This window comes from Lepeophtheirus salmonis, chromosome 2 (genome assembly GCF_016086655.4).
Source record: "Lepeophtheirus salmonis chromosome 2, UVic_Lsal_1.4, whole genome shotgun sequence".
In the NCBI taxonomy this organism is placed as follows: domain Eukaryota; kingdom Metazoa; phylum Arthropoda; class Copepoda; order Siphonostomatoida; family Caligidae; genus Lepeophtheirus; species Lepeophtheirus salmonis.
Window position 1 is genome coordinate 37,842,189 of NC_052132.2, and position 22,665 is coordinate 37,864,853.

Consider the following 22,665-nt stretch of genomic DNA (forward strand, 5'->3'; position numbering starts at 1 on the left):
ATCATAAATACCAAGAGATGAAAGAGTTAATTTATTGGTGTATAATTCGAAAATACACAACCCGACTCGCAGCCTAAAAGTCTACTTGCGCATCACTAAAATATATATCTCTCTTTTTTTTTCTTCATTTAAAATATATTCAACGAAGAAATTTAATGAATTTTACATAATTAGATAAATCTTCTATTATTAAATAATTAAATGTGGGATTTTCCGCAGGTATAAAAACCCCAGAAATCCCGGGAAACTGGGATTTCGAGATATATATATATATATGTATACAAAGGGCATTGTAAATAGTAGATGAGCCCTACGCATTTTTGTACAGATAATTAATTAATTATTATTTTTGATATTAAACATTTCATATCAATACGTATGTGCTGCACTCAGTTATATATTTCTGGTAAAAAGTTAAATAAAATATAGGTAAGGCAAAAGAGCTGGATTCGAGTACATTCTTCTGAGTTTGCATTGTTCAGAGTCTGAGCCAGGTATGGATCTGCTTGATTACGAGTAGTGCTATGCTATATAATGATACTATTGTGGCTTTGTGCTACTGATGTAAAAAAAATATTATACTAAATTGATATTGAACCCTACACATGTAGAGACATCAAGCCCGTTAATCACAAGATAGCCTCCCCCGAAAATTGTTCTTCATAAAAAATAGCAGGTTGTCTCTTATATAAAAAGGTCAACATTTCTACAAGCTAGCCATATATAAAATACCAATTATATTATCGGAATCGCCTCGAAAATATTGGTATCGTGACAACACTAGTTCCGAGTCCAGGCTGGTGAACTACATCACTAACTGGGTATATACTAGTGTTGGTTTCGGTCTGGAAACTGAGGCTGTTATATTTTTTGTTGGAACGAACTTATTCGGCCCAACAAAAAAGGTCGGTCTAGACTGCTCTCATATAAAAATTCGGTCGATATCGGTCTAAAGAAAAAAATTAGCCTAGTTTGGCCGCAAAAAAATCTGTTTTGACCGATTTTACAGATAAATGGCTTATAACATGACATCATATATTTTTTCAAGTACAATGACGTTATACGAAGTTTAAACAGAGATAGGTCGGATTAATTTTGATCCGCCATCTCTTATATGTATACAGTATTCGTTCTAGAACTTATCGTGTACTTTTGAGATTTTTTGAAAGAAATGAATGACAGTTGATCTAGAAAAAAAATGGTCTCTCATTATTTATGAAACAGAAGAAAATCGGTCCATAAATTGAGACCGTAAAAAAAAATCGGCCCATATAGTGAGACCGAATCAAAATTGGTCTACAAAATGAGTCCGAAAGAAATCGGTCCACGGTCTGAGACAGCGGTCTGGACCGAAAGATCGGTCCAAATCAGTATAGAAAAAATCACTTGTGACCGAACCAAAAAATAAATTTGGTGCTGGCCTGAGTCTTAACACAAGTATATACAGTCAAACCTGTTTTCTCAGATACCAATTTTTAATATCAAAAATACTTCACATTGAAGAAACATGAAGTAAAAAATCCGCATAAAGTCAAGATATTTTACACATTTTCATAGAAATTAATGTGAATGCAGAATTCCCCTAAGGATTTTTCCTTTTTGGGAGGTAAAAATCGTTAGCTAAAGCCAATTTTTTTTTTTTACTGTATGTTACTTTTTAAATTCATTTCACATTACTTTTTAATAAATATGGTTACGTATATTGAGCGCCCTACTACGAACACTTTTTCTGAAAGGTAAACTATAAATCGTCAAAAACAGGATCTAATCAAACACTGATTGCATTGAAAAATGCATTGTCAAATTTACTGATTTACATAAGTATCCAAAAATTGTGGTTTCTTATATACTTCGAATATAAGAGAATCCAGATATAGTCAACTTTTCATCTAAAAAATAGTAGTTTCATATATCCGGATTTGACTTCATAATATTAAGTATAAATATATTGGTGTTTAATACAATGTTGACTAAAAAACAATTTTTGCTATAATAATATGGAGGATAACTTCTCAAAAAATCCTTAGTTAGTGTTACTCTCTGTTTTCCATGAGCACACTCTCACACAGTTACTAAATATTTAGATGTCCTCTCCTCAAGAATTATAATAACAGTTTGATAACTTTTTTAAGGATGACGTAAGGAGCTAGAGAGTACTTGAATTTGCTTTACAAAACGTATAGAACTCGAAACTTTGTGATAAAATTTGAATATGTTGTTGGGAAAACTAGAAGATATTGATTGCTATATTCCTTACATTTACTATTGATATAGTGTATTTTATGTCTTTTAAAGAACTATAGAGTATCTTTGTCTTGTTCTATATATTTCAAGAAATATATATTTGGTGCACATGTAGCACCAACAGGAGCTACATTCATTTTCTTCATCTCCGTTTGGGTATCCCACAATTATGTATCTTTCCGGTTCTTTCATTTTGAGATCCCATTTCCTTTACTCTTCATTACGGCTACTAAAAAAGTGAAAAGTGGACACCAATTGTCGTGTTTTCAAAGAAGAGTAGAGAGTAAAATATTTCTTCAAAGGACCAGAAAGCTAGTTCCTTAATATGTAGCAAAAGTATTGCAGTTTTGACAGAGTAGAATCTTCATCATTGCAATGAAGCAAAACATCTACCAAAAGTTTTCTGGAACGTTACACTCTGAGAATTATGAGTCCATGAAATGTAGTTTAGTAACTCATAGAAACATCTCCACGAGAAAGTTTGCTGAAAATGAATCTGTCACTGTTACAAGTTACAAAAAAGAATATTTAATATTATGGGGCCCACCCTGCTCATTCTTTCATTTATCAGGTCTGACGTAAAAAACCTGGTCTAGAGGCTAAAGTACTTCTTTGCGGAGCTTTAGCTACACCCCCTGATATTTCATTCATTTTTATATACCGTTTTTATACAACATAATACATTTAATATATTATGTACAGTAATCCTTGTATAGATATATTTTTTTAGTATGACACGCTCAATATATTATTTTTTCATATATCAAGTATCTAGAATAAAAAAATGACTTTAAAGATGGCAGACATAAAAGTATAGAAAAAAAACTACTTTACTTTATTAATATACTAGAGTTTCAACACTGATATATGTATACTAGTGGTAGTAACTTGAATTGCCTAAAATTATCAGGCGTCGACAGACATACTAACTTTGCATTAATAATTTTGAAGAGAACTCCTTTAGAAATTGATATCAGTTCATATGGGCGGGTTCTTTCCTCACGAATGAGTTAATAAATAAAAAAAGAGCTGTTTGAAAAAGTTATAAATATGCTGGAATGACTCCTAAGTATTTTAGTATTTAGAACGCTCAATAACAAAACAAACAATATTAATTCTTAGATGCAACGTTTATCTTTTATTCAGATCCCAATATGTACTCTAAATGCTAAATGCATTTGAATGATGGTATACATTAGAGAGCAATAACAAAAACATAAACAGTACTCTTGTTATTCATGCACAGTTCACACGCCTGCAATATTTCATTAATACGACTCCATTATAATTTTTATATCAAAATATATTTATTATATACATCAGGGAGCACTATTTATAGACTGATAATTTTGCTTTATTAATATAGATACTAGTGGAGATATGAAAATTTTCTAAATCCTAACGAACGTAAAGTCGATTTTCATAATTCACTATTTGATCCACAAAAACCTGACATTTCATTTCGTGGGCTGTATAGTTGATGCTCAAATTTGATTTGAAAAATGATCAAAACATCAACAAATTGGATATTTAATAGATAATAGTGTTGTTTTGATCAAAAAGAAACGGTATGGTTGTTTCAATACTTTTAATACTAAAGATTTAAAACAAAAATGTCGAAACATATTCACTTACTGAAGTACCCGCAATAACTTTTGTTAGAGATTAAATATTTGTTTTATTTTTAAATATTAAAAGACAATTTTCGTTCTTGCTTTTTTTTCATAAAGGAGAACTTTTTTTTTTGTTTAATTGAAATTTCAAAAGAAAAAATTCGAATATTAAATTTTCTAGTAAAATACAAAAATTCCTTGTTATTATATATATTTTTTTTCATACCTTAGAAAAGTAATAAATAGTTAAATAAAATAATAAACAAAAATTGGAATCGCAAATTAAACATTATTTTCCCGATGCCGATCGCGAGCATAGAAAAAACACATGATTCTACAACACTCATTAATCGTCCCATCAATACTTCTTACATACTGCACAAATAGGTGGGGGATATTTTTTTAATATATTTGGTTTAATGAGCGTTAAAAATCCACTTAGAATATAGAAATTTTAAAATCAATTTTTTTATCAAATATTACTACGTTTCCTAAATTTATTCAAAATTAAAAAAGTTATAGGCCAAAAAAATATTAGTGAAAATTATAATTTCGTTTATTTCAGGTGGCAAAAAAAAGGAACTTCCAATGGAAATTGGTTTTAGTAAATAGGATAAAGTTTGTAGAAATTTGTATGGGGATTGGTTTGCAAATAAAAATTGATGTCTAACTGAAATATCTGCTATTTTCTGTATAAATTTTCAATTTTTTTTCCAATTTTCCATCATAAGTCAATTCCCATTTTTTTTTTTTTTTTAAAGAAATGCAAAAAAAAAGATATATTTTGGATATAAATCCTTTTAAATATCCTGCAAAGATGAACGAGTTATCGAATATTATTTTTTTTACAACATTATTCTTCATAACTTTTTTTTCATACTAGTTTGAAAAAAATATTTGTAGGTTTGTGTTTATTTTACCATTCCAATAAATCTATTAACTATTTTTTTTAACAAAATTGGTGCAAAAAAGTTTTTTCAATTTTCTTCGTGAATTTGGATTTGGGAATTTTTGAATTAAATAAAAAATGTACTTCTCATCTAGACAACTTTTTTAGATGCATATATGTTGGTATGATACTTGAAGTTTATAACACAATATTTTTTTTTCATATTCATAATAATACTACTAAGGTTAAAAAAGTGGGTTTTTTTGTGGGGGGGGGGGAGGGATGAGGGATTTGCTATTTAGCTAATTTAAACTAATTGATATAGTTTCAAAAAACCGATAAAATAGGAAATATAATTGTCAGGATCTTTTTCGACAGCAACGAAACATTCATGTTATAATTATTAGTCTATGTAGAATATATAAGTATTTTCTGAATATTTTTTTTATTTTTCAATTAATTTGACCCTTTTCAATGTGATTTCCCTCTCACTCCTTGGTCCAAGCAATGCCAAGTGATCCTTAGCTAGTACATAAATATTAGACAAGTTCTTAAAATATTTTTTTGAAATGTTGGGGGGGAATGGAGTTAAAAAGCGAAAAAATATAAAGTTTTACTCGTATTGATCTATATATTTAAAGTTTCTTAATTTAAATATCCCTTTTATCTGAAAATACAATCAAAATATAGCACTTTATAAAAAATAACTATTTTAGATGAATAAACGATCTTCCAAAAGTTATTTTATAGTTTTTTCACGAAACAATTATTTATTGTAAAAACAAACAAGATCAAAAAAGGGCAGCATGGTGCATCAGGCCAACTTTATTATGTTTATTATTATAAGATTTCCCTTCGTTTTAAGTCGATTTTCATCATGGACTATTTGATCCATAAAAACATGACATTTCATTTTGTGGGTATTATGTTTGATACTCAAGTTTGGATTTGAGAAAGGATCAAAACTGCAACAATTTGGATATTTTTATATTTATTGGGTAATAGTGTTGTCACAATCAAATGTTATTGGTATCCTTCTCGCGTCAAAAACACCATGTCCCAGCTTCAGGTACAGGATCAAGCGTGCGGTGACGGCTGACGGTGGCAAAATCTTATAAAATGTTATTTATATGCTTATATAGTTTAATAAAGGACATAAGTCTAAATCATTTATAATATTGCTATTGATCTTGATGAAGTCATACTTTGTTTGGATATACGATTTATACTTTCAAACCCCCTTTTTAAAGTGTTACAAAAGGTAATTTTTTTATTGAATATATCCCTTGAGATCAAATTAGCATAGGGCATTACTCTGGAACAGTTAAATTATAGTCCTTGGAGTAGAGTACCGCCTATGAATTCAGAGGTAGAGCAATAAACCCACATAATCACTTCATATCTTTCATTTCTTTTTGTCACGAATAATTATATTATGTGCTGCTTGTATAAGGATAAAAAAAAGTACTTCTAACCATTTTACAACAAAACTACACTTTTTCATTTTGAAAAACATCATTTAAATTTTATTCTACTGAAACTCCAGAATTAGACCCACATTATAAATTCTTGCACTTAACAATCTTTTTTTTTTTAAATGGGTTCACTGGACATCTGTCTACTAAGGGATATTTCATAACTAAAATGTCAAATAAATTGTAGAAATAGTTATAAGAAATTCCTTTTATTTTTAAATTAAAGGATATTATAAATTTCAAGAATCAAAAATAAAATGTAATCTCAAACTAGTCAACCAGCAAAGATAGATCATAATCACGGTTTTATCCCTTCTAGAACTTGGAGGCTCCTTTTTGGATTTAGGTTCTATTCTTTGAAGTAAATAAAGACTCCAAGAGGGTTAAATTAAGAGGTACACATATGTACTCTCTTTTTTGAAAATGTATAAATGATCATTCAAATTATTTTTTTAAATTTAATTTAATTTCTTAGACGTATAATGATTTGGTATTCTCAGGCCCGTCACTACAACGAATTTCTTGTTTCCAAATTTCAAATATTTTGTTTAAAAAACAGAATTTGCTGTCAACAAATGAATTTATGTAGTCAAAATTTTAACTTCATTGTCATTATTAAAAAATTATTCATGCCAGTCAGATTTTGTAAAATGGTATTCATGGATCCTATTGAAATCGTTCAAGTTCTCAAAAAACGAAACCATATGATTGAACAAGATTAGGTCCTTGTAATCGATGATGTCTTCAATTCTCGCTTTTCTTAGTTTAAAGAAACGCATAAATACTCGTTCAACAGTGCCAAAGTGGTCAACGAATTTACGGGGTTAACCTAAGTGTGACCGCTCTTAGGCGAGGATTTTTATTCCAAGTGTGAGATTTTTTAGTTAGTTTTCATCAAAGGACTAATCGAAAAATCTTTTTGAGCAAATAAGGTAGAAAAGCTATTTTTTCAAGGATTAAATCGTATAATTATAAAATAACGATGTAATATGATTTCTTTTAAATATATTAAAAAAAGTCATTGAAGAAATGGTTCTAGGACATTTTGCCCAAAAAAAAACAACACAAAAAAACCCCAAAATGTTCAATTATTCACCACGAATTGCAATCATTAATCGAACCTACACACATTTAGTTCAAGAAGATAATTGCTCACTTGCACGTTGTCCACTGAGCTACGTTGCTCTATCTCTTTTGTAAAACCTTGACTTGGGATTTCATTACCTCCTTCCGGTGATGGTATTAATCAAAAACTGTGATCCTTGGGTATTTGTAGAATAATCACATACCATTATTGAACTAATTCAACAATTGTAATTTATTTGTTTTGTTTATGACTTTACTGAGTGAAAATTAGGGTTTTAGGATACTTTGCCGAAAACATTTTTGCCGAACGGACACTTTGCTTGAAAACATAATAAATATATGTGATGATGATTCAATGCTGCAATATTATTTAATTAGTATTCCTATTCACTTTAATCCAATTTTAAAGATAAAATGTTTAATTATTTCCCAGGAATTAGAATCATTAAGTGTGTATTGTAAATCAAGGCGTTACCTAACTAACACAAAAATGTAGTACCATTTATTTTTTTGTCAGCTGTTCATGTTTGGATTTTTTTTGGGTGAATATTTTTTGTATTCCTTTTTGCAGGGACTGGTGTAAGTTTCTCTAAGAATGATAAACATCAATTGAGAGTTGTATAGTTAGAGACGATTAATGAACACTTGATCATTACAATTTCTGGCAAATAATTAAAGATTTTATTCTATAAAAACTGAAATAACATGGATGAGAATCATAGTTACATAAGTGGTCATTCTGCAATGTGTCCGTGCATGTGAAAAAATAGGCTTTTTATATGAGATCATTTAATATATATTTTTTAAATATTATATCAAAAACCGCCATAACACTTAAAAGTTTTGTCAAAATTGTTGTCACTCCCCCTAATAAAAAACGTAGTTATGGCCCTAGGTGGGTGTTTTTTAGACGTGCTATGTCTTTAGCTATAATTATACAAAATACCTTAAGATATTTTTTTTTTTTTTTTTTTTTGACAACCCCTAGAAATGATGCGCGGGAAAGGAAAATGCGGACGAGGATGTTCATCGTAACGTTCTTACTACTCCATACTATACATACATAAGTTGTAACTCACATAGTGTGTAAAGTGTGCGTAAGAAAATACATGTATTATTTTCCCAAACAAAACTTGAAAAGCATGATGATATTCTGATTTTGTTTCATTTTACTCATGTCCCGATATTCATGAAGTAAACTTGATACAATTCTCTCTCTACCTACTTTGAATCTGTTTGTTTGTGACGTGATACATCATTTTAACTATTATTTATTATAGTACAATAATAATTAATATTTGACAAGAATATATTATGAATATTCCCATACTTTTCCTTATTTTTTCCATTATTAGGACTTGCTCCTCGGGCTCAGGTTAGTTATATTTTTACATATTTAGAATAGATAATTATTACGTCATTGTTAAACCAAAAATTTGCATGTTGTCATTTGTATTTGCAAGAGGAATGTCTTACATATGCATCGATGTTTTATATGAAAAATTTAGTTCAAAGCATGTTTTTGTTCTTACGAAATTGAGTTTCTCTCTTGTAGCCTCATGGGAAACTTTTTATATCAAAGCATAGGTCTTTGCCAAGAAATTGAGATTTATTTGAGAAAAGAAATTCTAAAGAGTATTATTACTAGTACACTTTATATTTTTGATCCAACCCCTTATTCCATATATTATTCCCTTCTTCATAGATAATTCCACCCCCTTATTTAACATCATTTCTTTTTTTATCAAAAAGGATTTGAGTAGCTCCATGTAGGTACATGGCAAACCAAGGGCTTCCCTTTTGCCAAACGTTGATTTTAATTGATGATCCTTTTAATTCATGTTTAAAGAGTGATGGTTTCTTTTATATAAAAGATTCTTTTGACTTTTTTGACCATTAAGTCCAAAAATGTTTTTTTTTCTTCTTCTTTTTCGAAGTATACTTTTGAGGAATTTGATTTTTTACAAGGAATTTTGTTTGTATCAACGGTTTATTGAGGTGGATCTTTTCTTTGTATGTCCTATATTGTATACAAATAAAAAGTAGTTCCTTCAAAGGATAAAGTATGTGAAGAATGAAAACTAAACAATCTTGGAACAAACATCAAGAAAAGAAGAGGTGTATTTTTTTACATTATATATACCGCTCAATATTTAATAGACAATTATACGTCAAATATAGAATTTGTGTTCAAACTTTTGGGATGAGTTAAGACGCCCATGGTTCTTAACTAAAGTTTAAAACCTTCATTTTATATATGGGACTATATATCCTTGCAAATAAATAGAATATATTAATTTCTAGATTTATTTCATTGTGACGATGAACCACCACAGAGTTAATCAGAATAGTTTGTTGATACAAATTGACGATAATACAAATGTAATCCAGAGATCATTATGGGAAGACTCATGTCGGTTGGCTTTTGTCTTGACGGACCACATATTTATAAATTTCTTTGAATGCATGTTACACCTCTATTGATTATGGTTTGATTAGAAGAAAGGTTATTATTTAAAAGGATATAATATTATTATTTGGTCAAAACAAGACCATATTTATTTAGAAATAAATACGTATTCTTCTATCTTCTATTGCTCCTATAGAGGATATAATTTAGGTCAGTGGTTCTCAACCGGGACCCTGTAGAGCCCTTCTACTCCATGTTAGAATTACAGAAATAAAAAAGTAATGGAATCACTAAACAATTCATTATTAACGGGAGGAAATTTGATTTCTTTTTTTTTCTAAAAAATTTTATATTTGAAATTTTTTGAGAATAGTTAAGGATTTTTGCAAAAATTTTTCAAAAAATGTAATATTTGAAATTTTTTTCCGAAAAATATAATATTTTTTGCAAAAAAATAATATTTTAAATTTATTTTCAGGAAAATTTAATTTTTCAAATTTATTTTCTGGAAAATTTGATTTTCAAATTTTTTTACAAATAATTTAATTTTTAGTTTTTTATAAATAAAAAATTATAACACCCCCCCGTCCCCTCACCACCACCCAAATATAATCATGCGGATGCCCTTGCTTATAGTTTAATATTCATTTGTATATTTCTCATAACTAATGGTAACCAAATTGGTCAATTACCGCGCTCTTTTCCTGGGCACGCCCCTTTTTACATAATGTCCGTAGTTTTTGGGCTTTTAAGAAGTTTATTAGGACAAGCCCTACTAGGTAGATTTAAGTTAATAAAATGATACAATCTAAGCGCTTAAAAATATACAAAAATAAAAAAATTCGGGGAATACTTTGCTAAATGATTTCTAACATTTTCATAATATGTAGTGTAGCATAATGGCTCCAAAGGGTCCCGATCGGGACCCAACGACTTAGATTATAATAATTTTGTTTCAAGGATCTTATCCTATATATGAGCTACATTGAAAGATTAAATATCTATTTATTTATAAATAGATATGGTGTTGTTTTATGAATTCATCAAATCTGCAGATTTTTTTTGATTAGGTCGATTTTTATTCGATTAAAATTTTAAGTAAAATAAATAACAAAGAAAAATCAAAAGTACAATTTTTTATTAAGAAAAACATGAATCAAAATTTACTAAGATTTTAGATATTTTAATATTTTATTAATGCCAAAATATCAACCCTCGTTTTCTCTTAAAATCATCCAATCATCGGGCCACATGTAGTGTTGGATCAATCCTAAGTATCGATTAATTGGTTCTTTGGTCCAGTGGTTCTAACTACTTTTTTATTTTCTTCACTCCTATCTAAGATTGAAGAATATAAAAACGAAAAAAAAAAAAATATATATTATAGCTGGAATAATAAGTTCCAACCACAAATCTTCTACTTTAAATTTCAGGTATCTCATCTTTTTGAAAAAGGTTTTGATAAAACATCAACAACTAAAATGGCGTAGTTTATAACTACGCCATTTTAGCTATTGTAGTTACCATAAAAGATCCATCCTTGTACTGAAAAAATTAATAAGGGCGAACTGATTAAACATCAGTCTTTTTAGTATATGTAGACCGATCCAACACTAGACATATGTCCTCTTTTTCTCTTCTTTTTAATCAAAATATAGTCTCAAGTGAACCTTCAATCATATTTTTTCAACTTTTCATTAAATAAATTACATAAAGGAAGCTTATAATATGAAATAACTCAATATGAGATTTGCTGTTGAATATTTTTCTTTAATAAATTTATTGTAGGCTCAAAAACCTCGATCCTTTCGTGGAAAACGGGATACCTAAAGATACATCCTTCTATCTACAATATGCGTCATACATGCTATAAATGATTTCATTTACGCTTGAATAGCCTTCCGTGTACCAACGGTAATTAATAACTTTAAATGATCAAAGTAACCTTCACAAATTTATAACAATTACTGTTATTAGTTCAACAAGATATCGATTGTTTTTTTTTCTTTTAAAACACTGTGAGTAAGAAATAACTTATTTTTCAATGTTTATTTTTTATTTTGAAATATATTATTTAGCTTTGGTCATTGATTTAAATGATCATTATTTATTGTCAAATATTCAATCGTTCTCGGCTTTCTTGGCGGTATACCATGTTGTATATATGAAGTACTTTAATAAAACCTTAACTATGGAAGAATAATTTCAAACTTTTAATTATGATACATAATTATCTACCCTATAGGAGATTATAGAATTGAAAAATTGATTTATTTAGCAAAAACATTTAAAAAGTTAAATTTCATTTATTACATTTTTTGAAAGAAAAATCAAATACAAATTTTTAGTAAAGAAAAATTAAAATTGAAAATTTACAAAAAAAAAAATTATTGGAAAAAAATTTCAAAAAAAAATAAAATTTTTGAAAAATTTCAAAAAATTATTTACAAAAAAATTTTTTGAAAAAAAATCAAATATCAAATTAAAAATAAAAATTACACAGTTATTTACAAAAAAAAATTTTTTTGAAAAAAAAAAATAATTCAAAAAATTAATTTCAAATATTAAATTTTTTGAAAAAAGCTTCAAAATAATACAAATATTAAATTGAAAAATTGATTTTTTTGAAAAAACTTAAATAAATTAATTTTTTGGAAAAAATATTTCAAATATCTAGTTATTTACAAAAATTAAATTTTATGAAAAAATAATACAAATATTAAATTGAAAAATTAAATTTTCAAATACTTAATTTTCTAATAAAAAGCAATTTGTCGAGAGCCAAAGCCCCTCCAGCCCATCCTTGTGGACGCTCCTGTAGATATACAAAATAATTGGGGATATTAATGTTGTCTTAATACCAATATTTTTGTACCAGATCCGGTACCAATATAGATATATGTATTTCGATACTTACCGATACTTATTGTACTAAAAATACAAAACAAAATTTCATTAGGAGTAATAGACATACAATTTTAGCGGTGTCCATAGAATTTTTGTTTGAGGGATTTCAAAAAGTTTGATAACTGTTTACTAAAAGAATTTTATTGGTTCTTGGTTGTTTGTTTTTAATATGTGAAAATATTGTTTAGAGTGTTAAAAAAATTAAGGGATTATGTCATCAGTCTACAAGTATCAGTCCCAATATCAGTTTTAAATGCGTCAGTACTTTTATACTGCTACAAAACTACTGATATACCAAACTACACTAGTGGTTATAATCAGAATTACATCCTATCCAATTGGCAGATCCTTTCAATTTTTTCTCAAATGAATGTTAAGTATTTTATAATGAATTTTAATTATTTCCTAATTATGCAAATTATTTATGGCAAAGAGAACAATGAAGTTAAAGTTTCATGTCTTTGAAAATGTCCTCATATTAACTAACAAGTCAATTGAATTTTCCCTTTGTTGATTGGTGATTTAATTTATATACTAGCTATTTAGTTCTGCGGATTTTTAATCAACTTCTATTGATATATGAAACGAGGTTATTATGTAATTAATACAACAATAAAAGAAAGGGGGACCATAATTTAAAAAAAAAGGTGATATGTATTGATAATATAACTAATATTTATAATTAATTTTTCATAATTATTATTAATATCTTTGTGAATGTTGATAGTCGATTTAAGATTGATTTTTGTCCGATTCGGTCTTAATTAATATTTTCTAGAACAATATTTATAGAATCAAATTCGGAAAAAGGAAACTGCTATTTTTCATATGAAAAGTTGACTATATCCGGATTTTTCTTATATATGAAGTATATAAAAACCCCCAAAATTTGTAGGATACTTATGTAAATAAGAAGTTTTGAAACTCCCTATTAGGGGGCAACCCATGTTTGATCAGTCCCTTTTTTTTAGCTTATCTTTCAGCAAAAGTGTATTTTTTGGAGCACTCTAATATGTATTGACTAAAAAACATTATAAAATAAATTCAAAAGGGGGCATACAGGACAAACATGTTCACACCAGCTTACGATTTGTATCTATTAATGTGAAAAATCCCCATGAAAATTCTTCACCTACATGAATTCATATGAAGTTGATTCGTATGAAGTTGAAAAACATAAAGTAAATAAAAATCCATTATTTTTCCAATAGATGGCTTTAGTAATGTGTATCTCGCGTTGTATCAGTGCAATCACTGGGTGGCGTTAAAAAGATAAGATTATGTGCTAAATAACTGTTTAACAGTTTTCTGATTGTTTGACTCAGTATTGTTTTACGTCAAAGGAAGAAAAAAAACACCCCATATTTTACAGTTTTTCTTCAAACAAGAGTCCAGGCGGGTGAAAAATCAATAATGTTTATGGTCCTGATGTTGTAACTGCTAATCACGCAGAATTTTGGTTTCGACAATTCCGTTCCAGTAACTTTTATGTCTAAGATACCACACGCTCTGGAAGGCCAGTTGTGGAATGTGGATAAAATCATGGAAATCGTCGAGTCCGACCGTCATGTAAGCACTGTTTTGATTGCCAAGGAGATGAACAGTAATGGAAATCGACCATAAAAATGTCCATTAAAGATAATGGATTTCTTTCTAATACACCTTATATTTTAACAAGAAAGAATATTTTTTAAACTAGTCTTACTCATATATTCTCATTTTGTATCATTGCCACAAATAATCCATGGGTTGAATTTTTTCTCACCCGATCCGACCGGCAATAAATCCTTAAATAAAAGTGATGAAACAACTATTTTACGTGGAGCTGGAGGTTGAATAATTGAGAAATACACAACTCGCCCCGCGGTCTAAAAGTCAACGCGGATGTTTATATACATAGTAGTTATAATAATTGAATGAAACTTATATAATTAAATACATAATTTTCCGAACCTGTAAAACTCTGACAAATCACGGGAAAGAAAACCTACTAACCGTTTAAATAATTATAGATAAAATGCTTTATCAGCATCATCAAATCATTTTCTATAGGCAAATTGTCTTATGTGGGATATAGGTCATTTTTATTCTTATCCACTTCTTGCTGTTGATGATACAACACAGTAATGGACGACATAATACCCAAAGTACAGTAAGGTGACTCAAATTAATAGGGAAAATTCCCTATGTAACCAAAAATCCTCACTTATCAAAGATATGATAAGTTATATGGGTCATCTTTTAGAAGGCACATAAAATAAGTGTTAGTTTTCCATGAGGTGCAGCATTTTGTTACTACAATATTAATCCCTCTGTCCAAGAAAATGAAAGTTGACAAATGAATATATATGTATTGTAAATTAAAGTACAATCCATGATTACATAACATAATAAAAGTATCCTTTAAAATTCATTCCTATGGACTTAAATACTTCTCAATGCTAAGTAAATAAGTAGTTTGATAGTGGGTTTAAATCTTCTTACCGTTAAGAGTATATTGAGCTTCTTATCATTTCATCATACTTTTAATCCTCTAAAAAAGAAGGTTTCTATTGTACTATTATAACTAATAAGTTGTCATTAACATACTTACTTATGTATGTAAATACCCAGGCTATTATAAGTAGTACGTAATAAAAAAGTATGCCATTTAATTAAGAGAAATTTGTTAAAGTATGGATTAGTCTATCTACATATTTTGGATTAATTCCGTCCTCTCCCTTAAATGTACATACCTACAAGTAGTGTTGGAGTTGAACTAGAGGGACCTTCATACAGAACTTAAACTGGAGATGAGAAAAAGTCCAATACTTATTCTACTAGTCCAAGACGAGTCTCAAGTCTCACAAGTCCCTGATTATTTTCATCTAGTCTAGTTCTAGTCCTCAGGTATTATTATTTGGAGTTCATTTAAAGTCCATAAATCTGACACAAATCGAGTGTTTTCACTATAAAAAATACATTGAAGAGTATTTAATACTCAGGGGAAAACCTGTACTTTGTTAACAAAACTCACATTAGTCGGGTCAAATTTAAGATAGATCTACACTTGACCCGATTATTGGCCCGAATTATAACTAGATTCATATGGAATGTCTTCTAATCAGATAAAAATTCAGCAAAATTTCCAATATACTCTATAAAATTCAATTCGGGCCGACGCGTTCGACCTTCTCTAATAAGCGCAAGGGCTTGACCCACTAGCTTTCATAGAATTGAACACAGTGCTGGGACACACGGACTTCTCCTTGACAAATTCAGCCCTGTACCACAACTGGTATTTAGTTACATATTTAGTGATTATTTAACCATACTTAAAATTACCAAAAAGAGAACAAATGTCCAGATCATTGTTGATTTTATAATTAGATGTGTTTAGTATTTTGAAATTAATAAAATCATTGGATTTTTTTATTTGTAATGATAAAATTTTGATTGCTAATAGTTTTTTTTTTTAAATCAATCACTCTGAAACACTCGCAATTTGTCACACAAAAACCAAACGTGAAAAAGAATGGAGGGTCACCCTAATTTAACGGCCATACTTTTTTCATAATACAAAATACTCACTTGTTTATCTGTTTACCAAATGCGTTATGAATCAGGCATTGATCTATTTGAATAAATATATGTATGTAGAGGAATGCATAAGAATTAAAATTCCTTTAAGACGCTAAATGCTTAAAGAAGATATTTTCCAACTTACAATTGTAAATTTTACAAACATACATAAACTCCTATAGAAAAAAAAATACTCTTTCAAAGAATTACATTCTAATTAACCATTACTCACTGTCAGAAGACAAACAATATAATCCATTTTCGTAATCTTTTGAACAATTATCAAAAGATTAAAGGTTCTTCCAAGCAGAAAGGGGACATAATAAATATGTAAGTTAGGTAAAAGTAGTAGACGTGGGGTTGATAGAGTGGGAAAAGTTGAAGATTTTTTCTTTTATTTACATAAACATGCAATCAAGGTCATTCATATCCTTTATTTTTTATTGTCATTCCTATATGTGACAAATCAAGAATGAATACTCAATACTGAAGGAGAGTGTTAGGATCAAATCCTCACATTTTTCAAAAATATGTAAATGTCACTGAGGCCAAATTTTTGGGGAGATTTACGGTTTGAATTGTACATATGAATGTTGAAAAGGGCTCATTTGCAATCCAAGGTCTGAATTTTGTTGCATAGTATTACTCTCTGTTTTTCATGAGCAACCAAACTTAGACGTTCTCTCCTCAAGAATGAAAGAATAATCATCTTACCTCAGGGAATTAGAACTTTTTAAGTGATCAACTAATTTAAAAAATAGTTTTCAATCCATACAATGGTGTTTTAAGAGTTAATACAATTTCCTCTTTCATGAAATAACCATTATGAATACTCTACGAAAATACCTTTAGTTGGTCAATAAAAAAAGGACAGGGAAAAAAGTGTGCTTTTTCCATAATACATGATATATATTTCTTGGACAAATAGAGTCAAAAAACAATTAGAGACACGGGGGAAAGTTCCTTATTTTATTCAATATCATTTAATAAAATCAATAAGTAATACACGTATAATATTTGAAGCCGAGGAGGTACGTACGTACAATGTACATGACATAGGTATAATTATCCATTAAATACAAATAAATTAGAGCAACAACGAAAATACATATGTAGTTTTACTTGTCTGCTTAGCTACCTATAACATATGTTGCTATGTTTCATTTTATGTAAATAAGTTATCAACGGTATATGTTTTCCTTTTTCAGAGGGAGTTTTGAGAATGAATGAATGTCCAAATGGTCATGCACATATTGCAGATAGCATGAATTGTCATGATTTCTTTCATTGTACAACTGTAGAGCATGCGGGATATGCACTCATGGTCAAGAAATCATGCGGAACCTTTCTCATGTTCGATCCCTTTCTTCAGGTATGTATGAGCTCAATTCTAAAAGGGGTTAGTTACAGGGGCGTATTTTGCTTGTCAGACCCAGAGGTCGGAGATAAATAATTAAGAATTACTAATTTATATAATACAAATGCAGTTTTCTATATTGTTAAGAGACTTTGGAACCTCAAACTCCCATCCACAAACTACTTAGAGCACTAAAAACATGAATAAATACTGAAAGTGCAACAACACTTTTATTGGTTTTATGAATTTATTTGAAAATAAATAAAAAAATTAAAAAAAATTTCTTTTTGAAGAAACTTTTAAAAATTAATTTTTTTTTTTTTTGAAGACACTAAAAAATTAAAATTTTTGAAAAAAGTTTAAAAATAATTATTTTTTTCGATTTTTTAAAAAATTCACAGCTACTAAAAAACTTTCAAAATTTAAATTTTCAATATTACATTTTTTGAAAAAAATTTTAAAATATTAAATTTTTTTAGACAAATTTCTATAATCTATAATTGTTCTCAAAAATTAAATTTTTCTGATACAAATTTCCCAAATCTATAGCTTTACTCAAAAATTAAATTTTTCTGATACAAATTTCCCAAATCTATGGCTTTACTCAAAAATTAAATTTTTTGGAAAAAAAATTCAAAAATAATTTATTTTATAAGCATTTCAAAAATCCATAGTTATTCTCAAGAAATTAAATTTTTCCAGAAAAATATTTCAAAAATCCACCACTATTTACAAAAATTAAATTTTTTTGGAAAAAAAGCTTAAAAATTAAATTTCAATTATATAATTTTTTGGAAAAAAAGCTTAAAAATTAAATTTCAATTATATAATTTTTTGAAAAAAATTAAGAGTATTAAATTTTTTTTTACAAATCCATCACTGAAAATTAAATTTTTGCAAAAAAAAATTGAAAAGTTAAATTAAATTTAAAATATATTTTTATTGTAAAAAACAAATATACCTTTATTTTTTTCACAACCCCTCTAGCCCACCAACACCAAACGCCCCCACATATGTAGTAAGTTAACAACAGTCTTGAACAGATATATATATATATACAAAAAGAGAAACAAACTTTATTTCCTAGACATATTTCGGTCAATTATAGACTATGTATATAAATCTCTTGGACGAGTTGAAATATTCAAGGATGTTAAATATATGTAGCTTAGAGACTTAAATTGATTAGGAAATACGGCCTTTCAAATAAAATATGCCAACTTCTTTCATTGTGCCATTGAATTTTTGTCTACTCCATGTCAAATTTGGAGCACCTCAGAATGTTTTATTGATAAAAATTGACGATCCTTTGTTGTCAAAGAATACAAATGCAATCCTCATTCAATTTTGAGAATAATAATTTTAGCTTAGTCTTGTGTTGATTGACCGCCTATATCCCTATCAGCCAAAAAAAAAAACTAGAACCTCACTTAGATATTTCATCACTGTTTTGGTATAATAAATGAACCATTTTTAAGTTTTTCTAGAAAATAAACCAAACTGGATTGGACTTTAAACTCTCTACTCGAACAAAATAATTCAAAATTGAAGTAAAATGCCTTACTTTAGTTTGACAATTAAAAAAAAAAAGACTTAATTTAGAACCATGTACACATGGTGTAATTTCCTTTTTTCCAATAGCCAATTAAACAAGTTTTATAAATCGGTGAATTTTTGCTTTTTGTTTCATAATAATAGTACACATTTAAAATTTTCTTCAACATAGGTTTACAAATCATATCAGACAGGTGACGTGCGCTATTACTCATACAATACTCATTTCTCTTTAAATAACTTTTTATTGAGAGGCATTTAGAAGAACAATAATTTTCTACAAAAGAATGGAAAATTTAATTGGCAATATATCTTATTTTATAGTTGTGTTTGATAAATTATTTATTTTTTTATTAGTAATTGACAATTCCGAAGAGTTATAATTTTTTTCTATTTCTCCAGTTCTAATTACCCAATTTTGACCAACAAACCCAATTTAAAAAAAATGCACATCACCAAATATGGCAGCATCATTTTTAGCTCTCTAGTCTAGTGAGGAATATGCGTTTACCGTCGGAAACAGCATATTCCTCACTACTCCAACGCATGATAGCGATTGACTGTATTCTCAAGAAAATTTTATAATCTTGCCTCTACAAATGTAACCACGCCCACTCCGGCATTACTTTTACAGCCTGATTGTCACGCATTATTAAAAAAGGAAGTTATGTTGCCGCACTCTGGATATTTAGAACCGATGAAAGCATTGTAATATGGCTAGAAATCTGATCAATAAAAATCAACCTACATTCAAATTATTCAGCTTTTTTTTACACTCAAGACTTAGGAGAAATAATTTTATATACCAAACCCTAGCTAAAATCCTGTCTATAAAAGATATTCTCTCAATCCCTCCGCTAATTACTAACACCTCAGTGTCTATCTTCTATTTAATTAAATAAAATAAAACTAATATGTTTAAACATATATATAATATACGAATTGTATTTTAGAATTGTGATTGGCCTTTTCGAGTACGTCGTATTCGACCAGAATGTATAAATGAAGCCAGTGGAGAGAGAAAACCGTATCTCACCCGAATCTACACATGGCATCCCAAAGGCAAAAATCCATTAAAGGATATAAACAACCAATTCATCACCAAAAAATACTCTGAGAGTAAAAGGCAAGAACTATTGAGCTCTACAACTCAGCGGTTCAACAGAGCAAACGATCCAAGAAACACCACGTCCTCACCCCTTCCATCAACCGTTGTGTCAACTACAGTCTCCATTGTATATACAACCCTTCCTGCATATGCACAAATCAAAGAAGCAAGATCGCCTGATCCAATGTCCCAGAAGCCCCTTACACTTTCTAAAGTGATACCCATGGGGAAATTCAGTTTGAACTCTCTACGAATCTTTACTCCTCAAAACGTAACAAAGTTGAGAGAAGCCAGTCCAAAACAGCTGTCAACTCAAAATTGGACACTATCTAACAAAAATCCTAGGAAATATCGGCCATTATCTTCTAATTTGATCAAATTGAAAATATTTAAAGGATAATTAATGCATTTTGTGCTCTGTGTTTTTGTATCTAAATTATATAAGTACAACTGCATGAAACTTTACTAATTCTTGCCATATTTATTAACTATTCAATCTTGTATGCACCAAGGTATTTATTTTATAATGAAAATTTAGCTTTTAATATGTATTTATGTATTGAAATATAAGGTCAACTTACATAATAAAAATATAATTCATACTTTTTGTTTTTGATTTCTTCCTCCATATATGGTAGATCCATAATATTAGTGTGACCAAGAGGACAGGTGATCACTATTGGTATTTGTAAGGAGGGATAAAAGCTTTGAAGTTTTTAAAATTAAAAAATAAAACATTAATACAGACAAATTCTTGTTAATAAGCGTTGTATCGGTCTATAAAATTGGTCTCTCCCCAAGTCCCGTTCCATTACTGTTATTGGTCGTTGAAAAGCTTCACAAATTTAAAACACCCTCTACCAGGCATCATTATGACTAATATTAAAGTAAAGTACCTAAGTTTACCAATGGAATCAGTTTCGTAAACTTTTATTTATCTTTTATACATACACAATAAGAATTTGCCATTATCCTGAATTTAGGCCTAATCGAACTATTTATTATTTTTATATACATTGGATCAATGATGATAAAAAAAAATTGACCATGACGTCACCGGCGGATATCTATGATAACTCAATTTAAACAAGGACATGGGCAAGAATGACTCCAATGTCGACCCTTAATTCTACCCTGAGTCCAAGAAGGGCTTAAAATTATATTCTGCAACAAATCCTCAGTATTACGCTACGTCTTTTATGAGTACACACGAATAATCAATCAGGTTTGGAATATAATTGAATGTAGTAGAAAAGGAGGTTCACTACTCATGAGTTTTAAAAAAATGAGAACAGCTGAGAAAAAGACAATTCATTCTTCAGTTTACCAACTCATAGGTTAATTTCTCTCTTCATATTCTAATCCTTACCAAGTATGGAGTCTCTCCAACTCCGAGTCGTTTCAACTCATCACCTGGGGAGTCATCATCAAATTTTCAAAGAGATGCTACAAATCTCTTGCCCTGTTTGCTCCTATTTTATCCATTCAATTAACTCAGCAGATATATAAAAAAATGAGTATGTTTAAGGTTGAAAAACTTGTTCATCAAACTAAAGACATCCCTACCGAATCTTTTTTACAGCAGATGCGTTCTTCTACCTAAAGTTTATATATTCAAAAAGACGTCTGTCTTACATTGCCAAACTGCCATAAAAAATAACTTGTCGTTTCTTTATATTTATTCTTCTATGGATATATAATCAAAATTCCTTCGATCGCTCCTTAAGTAGTAATCCCACTTTTAAGGATCAACCTCTTCCATATATGTAGGTACGTAATATGATTGGTCAATCAAATTATAATACATATATCATAGTCTTAGACAATGCTTTAAATAATCCTATGAAATTATAATACATACGCATATTCATATTAAGTATGTAAGTATATATTTACCTTATGCGTATTGCTCTTTGGGAAATTCCAAACGAAACTACTATATATGTTAATTTACAGTTTACTTTCTTTGAATAATATTCTTGTGGTGTTTGAGACTTTGAGTAAAACAACAAAAAATGTTCTTGATTCGATAGCAAATACACGTTTATCATTTCATTTATTATTGAGCGATGGATAAAACTAGTGTTGCTTTCGAAATATTTATAACTATTCAATATTGAGTCAAGAGGAGTTTAAGTTCGAGTAAAGGCACAATTACCTATTACAACGGCTATTTTTCAGATGAAAAGTTGACTATATCCGGATTTTTCTTATATATGGAATATATAAAAACCGCAATTTTTTGAATGCTTATGTAAATAACTCCTTATTTCGAGGCTATGAGTGTTTGATTAGATATTGTTTTTGACAAATTATCTGAGATTTTTACTTTATCTTTAAAGGAACGTCAAAGTGATTTTCGGTGCACTCATAATATGTATTCATATTGATTAAGCAACATCTTTTGAAAGTAATTTAAAAAGAAACATACAAAACAAAAAGGTTGGCGCCAACTTACGAT

At 28.8% G+C, this 22,665-nt stretch overlaps 1 protein-coding gene across 1 annotated transcript; it reads left to right on the plus strand.

Moving 5' to 3' along the window:
* The first annotated feature begins 8,478 nt into the window (after positions 1-8,478).
* On the plus strand, positions 8,479-20,806 carry LOC121113798 (uncharacterized). The gene is made up of 3 exons (XM_040707660.2): positions 8,479-8,682; positions 17,394-17,557; positions 20,050-20,806. The coding sequence occupies exons 1-3, from the start codon at positions 8,622-8,624 to the stop codon at positions 20,602-20,604; spliced, it is 780 nt and encodes a 259-aa protein (XP_040563594.1). The 5' UTR covers positions 8,479-8,621; the 3' UTR covers positions 20,605-20,806.
* Positions 20,807-22,665: the final 1,859 nt, after the last annotated feature.